The 15,100-nt window shown below is 42.6% G+C and overlaps 1 protein-coding gene and 1 long non-coding RNA gene across 29 annotated transcripts in view; one reads left to right on the top strand and one right to left on the bottom strand.

Annotated features, from left to right (window-relative positions):
• Window positions 1–245: 245 nt before the first annotated feature.
• The window catches only part of LOC123068624 (uncharacterized), a 15,653-nt gene continuing 798 nt past the window's right edge, over window positions 246–15,100 (bottom strand). Inside the window, exons 2-5 of one of the 2 annotated variants that reach the window (XR_006431896.1) lie at window positions 14,838–14,939; window positions 14,088–14,172; window positions 13,922–13,982; window positions 246–476 (exon numbers count right to left, since the gene is read on the bottom strand). This is a non-coding gene — a long non-coding RNA (uncharacterized lncRNA). Of the gene's footprint in view, window positions 477–10,518; window positions 13,983–14,087; window positions 14,173–14,837; window positions 14,940–15,100 lie in introns of those variants that run through there. The other variant, XR_006431895.1, reaches the window with a different exon arrangement.
• Window positions 5,823–14,848, top strand: LOC123068622 (uncharacterized). Of its 27 annotated transcripts, none has more exons than XR_006431876.1 (8): window positions 5,826–7,393; window positions 7,484–7,658; window positions 7,765–9,543; window positions 9,774–9,864; window positions 9,986–10,142; window positions 10,345–10,397; window positions 10,567–12,861; window positions 14,620–14,848. XR_006431876.1 is itself a non-coding variant. In XM_044491235.1 (3 exons), the coding sequence occupies exons 1-3, from the start codon at window positions 6,967–6,969 to the stop codon at window positions 7,965–7,967; spliced, it is 834 nt and encodes a 277-aa protein (XP_044347170.1). In that variant the 5' UTR covers window positions 5,828–6,966; the 3' UTR covers window positions 7,968–9,625. The 27 variants fall into 27 exon arrangements, 1 of the variants encoding a protein (XP_044347170.1); XR_006431885.1 differs by having other exon boundaries at window positions 5,832–7,393; window positions 12,706–12,861; XR_006431888.1 differs by having other exon boundaries at window positions 5,824–7,393; window positions 7,765–8,808; window positions 9,445–9,543; window positions 9,992–12,861.

Below are 15,100 nucleotides of genomic sequence, written 5' to 3'. Positions count from 1 at the left end.
TTCCTCATCACCTTTGGTTTCATCGGCAGCTCTGACGTGATCCATACCAAGGAGATGTCTCTGTCCCACCCGCATATATGGAGTAAATTGCGAAAAACCACCACAATTGGGGACCCTAAATCAAAAAAACACCACTTTTCGTTTTTTTTCTTCAAAAAACCGCCAACATTGTGTTGGCAGTTTTTAGAAAACACTAATGCGTTGCTTACTGTTGAGAGGAAAAATGAATCAACTATCTTCTTTACTAGATGGCATCTGCTATTTATACAAGGGAAAGGACACCATTGGAAAAGGTATCTGTTCAGAGGAGGTGCATGTTTGGCAGGAACCAACGCGGCAGTTTACAACTGCCTGCGGTTAGTACAAGCATGGATTAATCCCATAATTAACACATGGTTAATTAATTCTAACACTCCCCCTAATCAATGCTTGATCTTGTGAGCAGACATCATCTTGATAAAGTTTCCTCCAAAACCCTGTGGGAAAAATGAGGATAGAGGTGTTTGATATGTTGCCAAAAACTCGTTCAAACCCAGTAGGAAAAATAAGGAGAAAATGATGCAACATATAATGATTATTGTCTGTTTAACTCAATATGAGAAAAACCCATAGAATTAAAGGACAATAAATATGTCTTATATACTTTCTTAAAAAAACCGGTGGGGAAAACAGAAAATATGACATATGGTCTTGTGTTGATATTATCTCATTAAAAACCTTCATGAGAACCTATAAAGTAAACTCATGAAGGGAAAAAGAGTATAATATGATGCTTTTAACAGGAACAATTCAGGAAGATACTCCCCCTGATTCTTGCAAATTCCGAAGCCGTCATATACCAATTCCATGAACATATTTTCGGAATGTAGAAGTTGGTAGAGACTTGGTGAACAAATCAGTCACATGATTTGACTTGCAAGATATGCAATATAGTGATATTGCTTATTATGTAACATGTTTGCATCCGGGCAACACAAGCAAAATTATCTTTGAGATAATGGTTGGTGGATGTAGCCATGATGTCTGTTTCGAAGACTCTTCATGAGAGGGCTACCACACCTAGTAGGAACACTAAGCTTGTCTACGATCTGACATAGTGGGGATCTGATCGATGTATCCAATGATATCGGTGTTCACATTTCTATGAAACTGAAAAACCAGGACAAAATGTTTGATGCCTTGGAGATATCGAAAGATATTCTTGAGTACCAACCAATCGTGTTTGGTGGATCCAATGGCTTATGGAACGTTGAGTCCCAATATCTCATTTCCATCATCTCTTGGTCTAAATCGATATTTCTCTGCGTCTAGAGAATGAACTACCATGAGAGTTATGGATGGATAAGATTTGTCCACAATGAAATTCTCCAATATATTTTGGATATAGATAACATAGTAAACCATAATGTATGAATGAAGGTGCTCAAGTTGTAGTAACGAGCGGTATTTTGGTTTACCCAAATCCTTCATTTTAAACTCCATCATTTAGATGATTACATGTGTCATCATTGCAGACACACAAGCATGGATAATCATCGTTGTAGGAGTAACCCTTGTGCATAAGGATCTCACTACGTCAGTTGTACCATATGTACTGACAACAATAAGTCGTATGGTGACTTACTAATTTTACACAATGTATGTTGCATTTTGTATTTCGATTCAGAATTGAGATTCCATCGGGAAACAATCATATATGTCTGAATCTAGTGATCCACCTGGATATGTAATCACTACATCTATCAACTGCAGTGATAGATGATTTTGTACTGCTAATGAAATAAGTTATCGGAAAGAGATTCCATCTCTGGAGAATAGTTGGCTATCTGCGTGAACCCTTCTGCTACAATACTTGCTCTTTGTTTCACCACCTCGTTGTTCTCAATTCTATTTCCAGAAGAAAACTGGTGTAGGTATTGCTTATGAATATCTTTCCATTATTGAGCAAGATCATTTCTACCTAGATTATACCCTTTGCTTGAGTTCAGTCCGAGTGTTGTTCACACTTTGCCATGGCCATGGTCTTTGGACCTGAATCATGTGAAAGGTTTTGCAATCTAGTTGAGAAATGTATGTCGACAATTGCAGACTTCCGGTTATATGTTTCTCCAGAATCTATATATCAATATAGAGTTGATGGAAATATCGTTACCCAAGGTGACTGCTTGCGATTTCCCAATGCGGCTAAGTCGGGTATTCCAATATCCCGGTCATTGTGTGCACTATGACCTGGGTTGGTGGAGGTTTCCCGTCCACTGGGTGTATACTACCCATTAGGTGTCTGCCAACGTGAAGTTGACTTGCATTTACTGATTCACAGGCCTTGATATCCTTGCTTGCGAGAAGCTGAATCCTGATGTACTTATGCCATACATCTCCCCCTGTTGCTTTGAACGGGGAGTGGAGTGGATTTTGTTGGTACCTCCACTCTTTCAGGCATACTTTGCAGGGTTGTAGGATTGTGTGACACCTTTATAGTCAGTAAATGAATCTGGCAGGTTATTTGCAATATGTTGCAAATCTTCTGAACACATGGTTCAGCTCTTTGATTACGTGGATATGAGGCAGAAATGTGTTGAACATTCCACTAATTTCCTGGCATTCTTTATGGTACTTGAATTCTCCCCCTAATGCCTGGAAATATTCCTCATTGAATCAACATACTAGCCTTGAATAACTCCCCATGTGAGGGGCTTGAGGTATTGACGGTAATACAGTTATTCCTCACATAGATCCCAACTATATGTTGAGGGGCCAATGATGTATGTCGGGGTGATGATATCGGTGTGTAACCGAATTACTGCAGATAGGAAATACTTGGTAGATTTCCACGTATCAAAGATAGAGGGGAATAAAATTATGCAGTTTGGTCATGAGCGTGTAAAACTTCATGACTCCAACGTAAAGTTGGTAAGTTGCAATTTCAAAGTAAAGATCATGCAATGAGCTCAATTCTTTGGATGGGATTCTACCAAACCATTTTGAGTCTAGACATTAGGACAAATTGCTAAACTTCAATCCGAGGGCCATAGAAAAAGGCACTCAAGGAGAATTCTGCAAATGCTATCCATTCGATTTGCTTGAAATCGATGTCGGGATAATGAGTCAATGGTTTCGTGTGAATAAAGCACACTTGAGACCATCATGTAGATGTGTCTTTGGAAAAACCATGGATACCTGAATAGTCTAGTCAATGGTTGGGAAAAACCACTTACCTCGACTTGATGCATTCAAGGAGTCTGAGTGGTTCAGCGTAAACTTTAAGGTGCACAATCCTTAAAATTAGCTTCCCTGTGTCATATGCAGTGCACACAAAATCCAAATATTGTTAGAATTTAGCATCATAATAATCATAAACCAATGGAATTGCTGATAGTTTTGGTTTCAACCCAATGTCTCGATGACCAAGGCGAGTATGCCAAGTTTGTCATGTACAAGACACTCTGGAAAACTATCTTGTACACAACATGTGCTACGGGTTGTGTCATATGTGTAGTACAATCCAGATGATACGCATAGAATGTGCTTGCCATATCCATTGCATATGGTAAAGAGAAGTTATTCCTCTTTGTTGTCATCATAAGTTTCGCTATGGAAACTATTTTGACAGATACCTCCATAGTTTAGTAGGGTACGAGTGAAACCTGAGAAGCATAAAGCATCCCGACGTTACTCGAGTACCCACAGGGATAGTAAATATGACTCGAGTTGAGCCAACAAATACCTCATCGCGTCTAGCGATTTTAAAATATCTCCTTTCTCTCAATGAGAGTGGAAACATTAAACTTCCCTGAGTATAGAGTTTGTGGTGCATATGTCCACAAGGCACATATCATTTTTCATCGGATTGACTCCCATAGAAATTTATATATAGACATGAAGATTCTCAATATGAAAATCACTGTCAGATATATAGACATACAAATGTATTTGTACCAAAGTGCTGATACAATATATTGTGATATACAATATATGACGATGACAACAATACTTATGTTGTTGTTACAACATCATAAATGTACATTAATTATATTGACCACTCAGGAGATTGAAAGACTATTCATAGTCTCCAAACATGTCGGTTGAGGCATATTCAACCATCACATTCTCCATGCTCATAGGGTCCCGTCACAGCTGGTGATGTCGGATTGAAGGTTGAAGTAAGATTCAAACTTTTGCCCTTGAGGTTCATTGTATCCCAGAAATTGCTGATATAGAATAATCAGATGTCGAGATCTGAATCTAATGCCTTATGATATATAAGACACCATTTTTCTGTTAGCGGTGTGATCCTGACCAGAGGCATTATCCCACGGGATACAAGAGCGGTCATGATGTCCATGGCCCAGATAGGGCAGTGGTGTCCATTGAGAGCGAATGCCTCAAATTCTATAGCCATATTTTACCGCTATGGGTAAACCAAAGATAATTAATTTACAACCAGTAAATTAAGGACCATCATGGTTGATGTTGTAATGAACTTAGCAAAATCAATGAGTATTTCGAGAAGTTATTTTGAAACCATTAGCGTGAACCTCAAATTGCTAAATATGACACCTTGAAGATAATCTTCAAAATGGAGTAGATCTCGCAACACTAGAGAGTATAATCTGATGAAATTAGTAGATACTCACTCATAATGTCTTATGTCATGACTTAATAAAATGTGTTGGAGAGCACTTTGTAAAGCAATTATAATGTCAAAATGACAAAATATAGACTTCAACAGTAGTCATTGATAATCTATGAAGACATTGGATCTATATGACTACCCTGTGATCCCAATACATCAATTTGAAGAAATCACTTTGAATTTTGCATTCTTATTTGCAAGAAATTAAAAATCTCAATTGCAAATAGACGTATTAATCTCGACATGTAGCGAACATGAAGATACATACATTCCGAAATACATCGTACTCAACAGAAATACACCACTATCATAATGAATAGTAATGATGGTGCAATCTTGATGTTCAGGTGAACAACTTGAATTATATAGACCTCAAATTAAATGAGATGATGTTGTATCAAGTTGCAAGATAATTCAGCAAAGTGAATTAATATTTTGCGAGAGAAAATTAATCTCAATCGCAATGAAATTGTTTTGCGAGAAAAGAAAATTTTCAATCGCAAATCAGTACTGTTGTGCGAGAAAACTTAATTTCAATCGCAAAACAATGCCGTTGTACAGTAATATCTTGATGGGAAAACTGAAAAACAACGAAGAGATAAGCACCATCGGCTTTCTCTGTGTGGTTACGAATCAAAGATTCGTTTTGGCTTTGTACACCACTACACCGCCGGTACGTAGAGTACGTTGGCGCCGGGTCATTGCTCCGGCCGTGGTGAGCCGGTGGAAGCCGGGGAAGATGCTGCGGGCGATGCCGGAGGGGTCACGCTGCCGCTGCGGCCATGCAGGATGGAGCAGTCACTCCAAACGCCGGTCGTTGGCCGAGATGTGCTCGCGCCGTGCACTGGCCTGCCGGAGGCAGTATCGCCTTTGCGCCTCGAGGTTGAGACCGGGGAGCGTAGCCGGTGCGCCCCGCGAGAATGAGCCCGCTGCGCCATGGCCGAGCGGAGAGAACCGCATCGGCCGCTGGCCGCTTGTGCCATCGGGCTGCGAGCCGCGCCGGAGGAGAGCTGCGTGCTGCGCGCTGCGCCGCGAACGGTTGGGAACGACGCGCTATGGTCGCTGGCCGCTGTCTCCACATCGGAGCCGTGGGCCACAGCCGCCTCCTCCTTGGTTTGGTTGTCTCCAGACGCCGGCCGAGGCCGCGCCGTCTGAGCACTTCACCTCACGGCGAACGGGACGCCGCGGGGTCGAGGCCGCGTCAGAACCGAGGGCTGCAAGCGCACTGGGCACCGCCTCCCCGCCGGTGGAGGGCTGCGGCGTCGCGTGCCAGTTGATGGCCACCGCCGCCTCGCAGTATGCATGTGAGAAACACGCGGCCAGCCACATGTGCCGGTGCCGACGACCTTGCCAGGGTCAATGGTCGCGCTGCACCGGAGGGCGCCGTGCATCACCGAGCCCACTGGAGTGCGCTGTGTCCAAATCCGCTGATGCGCGGTGATCGCCGGCCGAAGGTTTCGACCATCAGGGGCTGGAATCGATGCCATGCCCATACCTGCCAAAGTCGTCCCCGGTATTTATGCCATCTCCGTTGAAGAATTCTCCCGATTCTTGCATGGGGTAGCAATCGGTGTCTCAATGTCCTCATCTCCATGAATTCATTCGCGATCCGGAACGGACGATTCATATGTGCATAAGATGAACAGAAGACACGTGATTAGATCTATGATAATCTAACATATAAAGCCTCCTACGTTACCCGCCGTTCTAGCGCACTTGCATCGCGCGATGGATCCGGTTCACACGATTCACCTCGCTGTCAAAATTCTGCTCCTTTTTACCTCTTTCTCAAAGATCTGGCCGTAGGTTTTACTTTACATTGTGGCTTCAAGTTTCAGTGCATGACGACTGGGCCATCGTTGCACACGGGCCCAACATTTCAGTCACGGCGCGCGTGTATGTGAGTTGTGCCACGACGGTGGGAGAACCCGAGAGCGAGGTGAAAACCTAGCCCCCAATCCCCTTCCTGCCTCGAGCCCCACGCCCCACCCATTCTCCTCTCCCCTCTTCCGCCGCCCCTCCCTGCCTGGTAGCCCGTGGTCGCCGCCGCAGCCTCCCTTCCACCTCGCCTTCCTTCTCTTCCCCGTCCACTCGCCATCAACGACACCATGGAAGGACAGGGAAAGGAGAAAGGGATCCCGTCGGTGAAGGGAAGGAGAAAGGGAGCCCGGGGAGGAGCTCGAGCCGAGGAGAGCGGCCTCGATCCAGACTCAGCAGGAGCAGAGGAGCAGCAACCGCGCGAGCCGGCGCGCACCTCGTCGCAAATCGTGCAGCAAGCTGAAGACGCGGCAAGAGCGGTGGTCTTGACGGCGACGGCGGCCGGGAGATAGAAGATGAGGAAGAGTGAAGGAAGGGGAGGAGGGACAAAGAGAGGACAGAGGAGAGGGAGGTGCAGCGGCCTGAGAAGAATACTGCAGGGAAAGAGGAGGAGGTCAATCGTGTCCCTGGGGTGCCAAGCAGATCCCCACCAGGGGTGGACTGGCACTTGGAGCCGCCGCCGCCGCCATTCCGCCTCCCTCCTCTCTGTCCGACGACCACGCAACCCGGAGGAAGCCGCCGCCCAAGAAGGTCCGGGGACGCCCGTTGGCGAGCTTCAACCACCCACATCGGGGCAGAGGGAGCCGCACGCGTGGCCAGCAAGTGGACCGACGGGAAAGACGCGCGCCGCGGGCTCGATAGGGAGAAGAGATGAAGGGGGCGCGTGTGGGCGGCTGGCTGACGGGGAAACCATCGCGTCTCTACCGCGTCTACGAACTGCAGGTCAGTTTTGGCACAAGTGAGCTTTTTCTTCATCGTTTACTCATCTTTGCATTGTAACCTGAGCTCATCTCTTGATTCGTGGGAGATCAGAGCAGGCATGTCTTCATGGTGCTTGCGGAGGGGCAGGGCCCCTGAGGAAAAGTGGTGGTTGGGGAGGAGGACGCCCTTGTCCTTGGTGTCCGGGCCGCCATGGCTGACGCCGGAGCCGTTGGTTGGCCTTGAGGTCATCCGTCGTTGGCATCCTCGTCATCCATCCAACCACCAGGTCCTCGATCCATCTGCGGCCGCTGCACTCCACAGTACGGCCGCCGCCTTTTTGTTTCCCTCTTGTGTTCATCATCTCAGAATTTTGTTGGCACTGGATCATGCAGGGAGGAGATTCCTGAGGCATTTGATTCTTGTGGGATCCCAACACATCTTGCAAGATCAACAACAAGTGGCTGGGCCTCTACATTATTCAGAAAAGCTATTTTTATCTTTCATTTATTTGTCTAATTTATGTGCCCGTGTATTCGCCTCCGTTCCGCTCTTGTTGAAGTTCCAACGAATTTCTGTGCTACCTAAGAGGTACTAATGCTCATATATTACAATTTGGTACCCACGACCTTCAGTCACGGGATCTTGAGAAAAGCAGTTTAGGCATTTTGTTTGTGTCAACTATACAGAATCCCTGCGGTTCGATTTTTGGTTTGTAGGCAACCAACACAATATGCAGGCAAATAGAGATGAGGTTTTGCTGTAGTAGGCAAATATTCATTGTCCATTTTATGTGTTTGTAGGCAACTGAAGTACTCAACCTGTATATATCCATTAATTCATGTACAAGCCAATCTTTTTTGGCATATCCGTTGCATGATCAACCTATGTATGTTTGTAATTTTGCCTTACTAAGCTGCTATACATATACTCAGTTTGTCTTTACTAAGCTGCTATACATACACTCAATCTTGTGGTGATTACAGCTTTGAGCTTGCAACTGAACCTTAAGACTACTAATTACTTTTGTGGATGGTTAAACCTGAAATCTGAAACAAAATCTGGTAGCAGTCTTGCCCCCCTCAGCAAAAAAATATGCATTGAGGTCAGCTATCTTCAACGTCCCTTTTTTCGTTTCAGTAATGCATGACCATAGCGTGACATGAAGTTCTATCTTGATCCTTGCCATGCTACTGCTTTGTTGAACCATCTCAAGGCGTATGGACCTGGTTCTTTTTAAGCACAATTTTCTTTTATTGTCTTTACATGTTCATTTAATTCGTTTATGTTTCCTTTTCCGTTGCGGTGGTGGATGATATATTCTCTGCCATGAATGGATGTTTTTGGCGTTGTGAGATGGCGTAGGTAACTGATGAGCTATGTTTTTAAGGCAGTAAGGCGAGGCAAGGCGCTGGGGGGGGCGCCTCACCGCCTAAGCGGTAAGGCATAAGGCAAGGCGGACGCCTTAGAGAGTTCTGACCAGTAGAATGAAGTAGAACTTGGTAGGCAACTAGGCATACACACTACACATCTTGCACTTGCTGCTGGTTGTAGAGTCCATATAGCTCACCTCTGTGCAGTCTGTATGCTAATGAGGAGAACGTCCCTCTATTACTTTTGGGTGTTGGGTTCTGTTTAGTGAAATTTTGAAAATAGTTGGCCTGGTAAAACACCACTGTTTGCCCTGTGGGTCAATAGGGACTTGACAAACAAAAAATGCATCACTTTCCATTTAATGGCCTAAAAACACTGGCATGTTTGGATGAAATTTTCATCTATATGTATAAGCCGTGGGCTATTCCAAGAAGAGGGTGACTATGCATCAGTTGTACAATCATGTGTCCATCTGCTGCTTTTTTGAATCGTATAAAATCTAGAGCTACCTTACAAAACTATTCTGTTTACTATGGAGTAAAATCTAGAGCTAGCTTATAATACTGCTTGAAAATAGCTTTGGCTCTTCACACCTGGGAGTAATATGACAGTTTGCGTTCCTATTTTTGTTTTCTCTGTATATATATACAGTTTTCATATTCTATTTGTTTGCTCCTGAAGCTTATGTTTTCCTTTTTCAGAATTGAGTGTGTATGAACAAAGCAATAGAGGTTGTGTTAATTCCTAGAGCCTAATATGTTCTTTTGTCTCCTGGTGATTAGTTCGAATGGCCGTGTGAGGTAATAGAGCTTTCTATCGTTGCTTCCTCATCCTTCTCCGCCCTGCATTCTCACATTTTTTAATGAAAAAATAACCCTGCATTCTCACTTTGTTAATGAAAATAAATAAAGGGATTACAAGCACTGCTCTGTGCAAGAAATGGGTGTATGTGTTCTAATTTAGTTGCTTGGCCTGCCAGCCTATCTTCCCTGGATGCTTACTTTCTTACATGTTGCACGTCATGTTACAGTTTCGCCGGCCTGTCTCGGCTCATGTTAGGCACCATGTCTCGGCTCATGTCACGGTGACATGGTGTCTATAGCCTGTTGGGGCGCCTGCGGGTATTCTCACTGACCACCTCTGCTTGTTTTGGCTCCTTCTAATTGATTTGTTACTTTGTCTATTTTCATGTACCCAGATCCCTGACAAAATCCATGTATTTAACCGTGGCATGTTTGGCAGCTGCAGCCGCGTGGCAATTAATTAATTCTCATTCAACGTAATTTACTTCTCCCCCTTTATGTATCATGGATGGATATACATGGTGGTTGGCTGTTATTATCGAAGCAAGAGTTACTGATGATGACTACATTTGAGCTGGTTTGCTGCTTACAAATCGGTAGAGTGATTTATCTTGCTAATGCATATATAGTTATGAATGCAGCTGTTTCGCATCTAGAGATTGTATGGCAGCTGCCTCATATTTGTACAGTAGACCTGATCTCCTAATAGTATTTTGTGATGCACATATTTTTATTTCTTTTGATTTTGCGTTGGTTGTTATTTATGCTTATAGCTTCATGTCTGGGATTCTATTTCAGGGCACTGTTTTAGTTGTTAGTTCAGGTGCTTTTGATTTTCTGAATGTATCTAGGTAATGTCGAAGATGCTCTCCTCTTATTTTTCAGACATTTACTTTGCTTATTTTGCTTCTCCTTAGCCTCTTATTAGTGCCAATCTTCTTTTAAATAGCAGGGACATTCTTTTACTTTTAGGAGGGCATATTTTTCCTGGGCCCTGATGGGTCTTTTCATATATTTCAGATATCAGTGGTCCATGTCACAATAAACAAGTGATTCGTACTTAAACATGACATGGGGAACCTTGGATACACCATTCAGGACAGGGATATACTCGATCTGAGAGAACATGGGCTTCTTGCCTCCGTCTTTTGTACCCAGTTTACTAGATATTAGATAACAGTGGGTATTTAAAAAAAATTGTTACAGAAGTGCCTTGAATATATTCAGCATAAATGGGATGACCAGGACATATGTGAATCGGATTTCTTATTAACTATACTTGGAAAACGATGATGTGATGAAGATATGTCTGCACATGAATACGACGGTTATATAGATTTCAGTTGTGCTCTTAAGCATAATTCTGCATCTACTACTATCGTCACTGCTGTCTATATTCCATTTTTAGATTCGAAAATGATTCCGATGATTCTTGTCTGCCTTGGGCAACCTTTCCATTTCAGTCTCATGTAGGATTTTGGTCCCCGTGATCTTCCTTGCATAGATGACCTACTCCCAATCCTCCTTACCTCCCCTCTGACTCCTTTATGTCTCAGTGGTTGCCCAGGCTTTCGTTCAAATTTGGCATGATTTTTTGGTACACATTACCCAACCAACGCCCTCCCTTTCAAAGGAAAATGATGATTTTTTGTACTTAAGTGTGTTGTGTGCTGTCTGTGGCACTGTGTTGGATTTTTAGAGAAAATATCATTGTTGCTTCACTGCTATATGTGGTTTGAGTTGATGCTCTGTTCAGAAAGAAACAAGTTTAGAATAGGTAAATTTTAGTTAACCCCATTGTTTTGCTTTAGGCTATCCTTTGTATTTTCCTTGTCATGTTTCGTGCTTCATAGCATGTGTATGGAAGCATATAAATACAGCAATATAAACTGCAGTTGTAGTATCACATTTTTCTATCATAAATGTGTAGAAATTTGAGAGCTTAACAGGAGAATAGAATCAAGGAGAAGAATGAATGCTTAGTTCTATGCGTATGCATGTAGAAGCATCTCCTTGATCATTGATCACGGCAACTAGGAATCCATCATACATCTATACTATCTGCACAAGCACACATAATTCGGTTTAAACTATTTATGGTTTCTGAGAACACCAATAGCTAGCTAATATATCTACTTGTTGAGTTAATGGGGTGACCCGCATGTCCATCTCTGAAAAATACAGTAAATACCTATCCTGAAGTTAAAACTTATGTATCATTTTACCCTATTACCGGTAAACACCTATCTTAATAAGCGCGTAGTTTAGAAATGAACTTCACGGATAATTGTTCATGTTGTTTGAATCATAATTGAATGAGGTGTGGTTATTCTTAATTTTAACTGAGTGGTACGACTGCAAATTAACGGTAAGCTGTCGGTAAACGCCCTCTTTTTGGTAACTTGATAGTGCTCATTGGTTTTATTGCTATATGCTGACATTATAATTCTCTGTTGACCTGCTCATGCAAATCCTACCTTTCCGGTCAGGTCACTACTACATGTTGGTTGACTGATCCTATCCCAAGATCGGTCCCCTCCTGAGCCATTTGATCACCAAATGCGCACGCAAACGCCTCCCTCCCATCCCCATCTTCCGCAGCGCTCGCACGCTGCTGCATGGTGCGCTCCCTGAGCCACCCTTGTCGGCCACACACAACCTTACGACCAAATTTTTGTACCATTACTATATTACAGGTGTTCTCTATTCTCAGCATTCTCTGTTAGTTTTCTATCTCTGGTCTTATAGTTATATTCTTTAGAATATCGCCAAGTCATGGCTGTAATCGAACATATAAATCACGCTTCATTTAGAGTCAACAAAAGAATGGAGTAACAGGGCATGGGCTTCGTTTAGAGTCAACAAAAGAAAAGTTTTTTTCAGAGTAATTTTCAGTTCACTGTTTGCTTCGACTTTTGTGACTTATGATGTTTGGATCAAGGATTTCAAGATTTCCTGTTTTTATTATTGATGATGGAAGATGGATCAGATTTATGCCTGTTCTAAACCATTTATTCTCTGTTTGGGCTGTAATTTCTAAGTTAGCTTTCTTAGTAAAGAACTTAATAAAGCTTTGTTGCTGCGAACTATTTTATCTTTTCTTGGATAAGATTATATTCTTTAGCTCATGAGCTGACCTATTTGTGATTTGTACCTCAGTTCACGGGATATCTCATAACTGAAACCATGAACAACAAGTGCTTCGGTTCTGGTGTTGGCGATCCATTGCTTGAGGCGACATCGTGTGCAAGATTATTCTTGTGGAGGCCACTGGCATGGTGGCACCCTCCTGGGCCTGCTGATCCCATTACCCAGGTTAGCTTATTCCCCTTTCCTCATGCCTGATTCCTATTTTTGTGTTGCTCTGTTCGATTTGGAGTTTCCCCCATGTTCCATGAGATGCCTTGGCGATGGCTGAGGCCTCCTGTTAGAATGTGATTGATGTGGTGTTCACGGTGAGATAAAGTTCGAGGTCCATTTGATCCGTAGTTATTCTTCCAACATATTTTGTGGCTCTCATAAAATTTGGATGACATCCCGAATTTGAACTGGGCGAGGTATGTCATGAACGACATTATATCAGTAGCACGGGCATTGGGCAACAAACTCACTGATGAGACAAAAGCCACCTTTTTCCTATAAACATCGCTAGGCTACCCGCTATTCTGAGGCTCCCGTGTGCACTACCCTCTGTCCCGAATTATTTCCCCATTTCTCCTTGGTCTAAACTCTAAAAATCCACATAAGATTCCAGGAAGGTTTAGCTCAGCTAGATTTTGTCATGTATTTAAAACAAGTTCATGTATAATGTTTTATAAATAATTCAATTGAGGTAAATCAACAAGTCTATATTTGGTTTAGCATGGATTTTTGGGGATTCAATCTTCGTCTTTGCTAGCTGGAATTTGAGTCAAGAAATCTGATAGATAGCTAAGCTAAATTTTGTATTGTTGCACCAATAGCAATTGTAATTTCTTTCTCACCTTCCAGCTAAGTCCCTATTTAATAAGGTTCTATATTGGTTTCTTTAATCTGATACTTGTCTAAAGAGATCATTTTAAGTTCTGCTAATCACGAGTTGACATCAAAATTCCTTCGAGTCTCATTCAGTATTCTTTCTTACTATATTACCTAATTAAGTGACAATAAGGCAAAAACAAAGTTGAAGCATCAGAATGTGCCGTCGATCAATATTTTAGTTAATAGATCGTGAAATTGAAAGGGTTAGTTTGCTCTCTCCAAGAAATATCATATCTTAAACCATGTTCACACGCGCCATCTAAACCTATGTGATGCCTCTTGGTTCAGTTTTGATGAGGTGTGTGCAGAGAAAAGGCAGCATAAAGTTGGTCCAAAGAAAGCAGTGAATATTAACCTGGGAAGGGTGTGAAAATTGAGCTGCAAGGAAAACCGTATCAACTTTTTCCTTTTTTCTCCTGAAAATTTATATACAATGAGAAAGTTGATATTAGCATGTGGCATACGTCACGAAGGAAGCTGCACTGAATGAGTCAAGGGAAATCTGAAACTGCAGGTCGAACCTTCATCACCGCATTCGCGCCAAAGTGAGCTCAGATGAACCATGGGCTATCAGTCAACATAATATCCATAGATATATCATCAACCCTGTAACCAAAACTATTATAACCTTTCCAAGATGCACTATAACTTTATGGATCATAATTTAGCAACAAAAGAGTGGACAAGGAAAAAAACTCTTTAGTTTAGTTAGTTTGAAGCCAAATTCTAATCATACAACCGAAGCCGAAAAGATTCTATGGGGTCCAGCTCCTAATGATTGATGATGTACAATGTGTCTAATTCCAGTTCAAAAGTCTTTCACTTGATTGGTTTGACCTCTTATTTTTAGATGGTATTAGTAGTCAGTTGAGCATTGATTTTTGGATGGTATTAGTAGTCAGTCAAGCATCTTGCATCTTGCATATTTTGAGATGGTATTAGTAGTCAGTCGAGCATCGATTTTTTCTGTGTTCACTGCAAGTTTTTTTTTTCAAAATTCATCTTTCTTTGTGCTAAATGTTCTTTCTTACTGAACCATCACTCCAATTGTAGGTTGCCTGTTGCGCCTAAAGGTTGGATATACGGTGATATGGTAATGCCGATTTGGGAAAGCAGGTGTACAGTGTGTGTAAATTAAGAAAACAATTTATAATCTGTTATGTGATCACTGCATTTTAATTTAGTATATGCGATCCCCTCAAGTAGGGAAGTATTGAATGCACCTCTCTGGCAAGTGCACGCATATTGTTAGCAAAGTTTAAATTGATTACCCCTGGGACGATGATCTCCATCTCCTTATTGTGGACGTCGTGGTTCAGTACTGGGGGCCTGGGGGCAACTCTCTTCCACCATGTATGTTGAATGCATTCCATCTGAAACAACGTTAAGTGCATGCTTAGAGCAGGTAAGACAATGGTGGCTGCGTGGTTGGTTGACGTGTCGCGACGCTACCCGATGCCATGTATTGCTGGATTGACGAGCTTCATTGAGCTCTATGCGGTGGGTGCATCGATCCTATCTACTTCTGTCAAAG

This window comes from Triticum aestivum, chromosome 3B, assembly GCF_018294505.1.
Source record: "Triticum aestivum cultivar Chinese Spring chromosome 3B, IWGSC CS RefSeq v2.1, whole genome shotgun sequence".
In the NCBI taxonomy this organism is placed as follows: Eukaryota; Viridiplantae; Streptophyta; class Magnoliopsida; order Poales; family Poaceae; genus Triticum; species Triticum aestivum.
The sequence above is the reverse complement of the archived record's forward strand: the minus strand, read 5'-3'. Positions and strand labels throughout refer to the sequence as shown.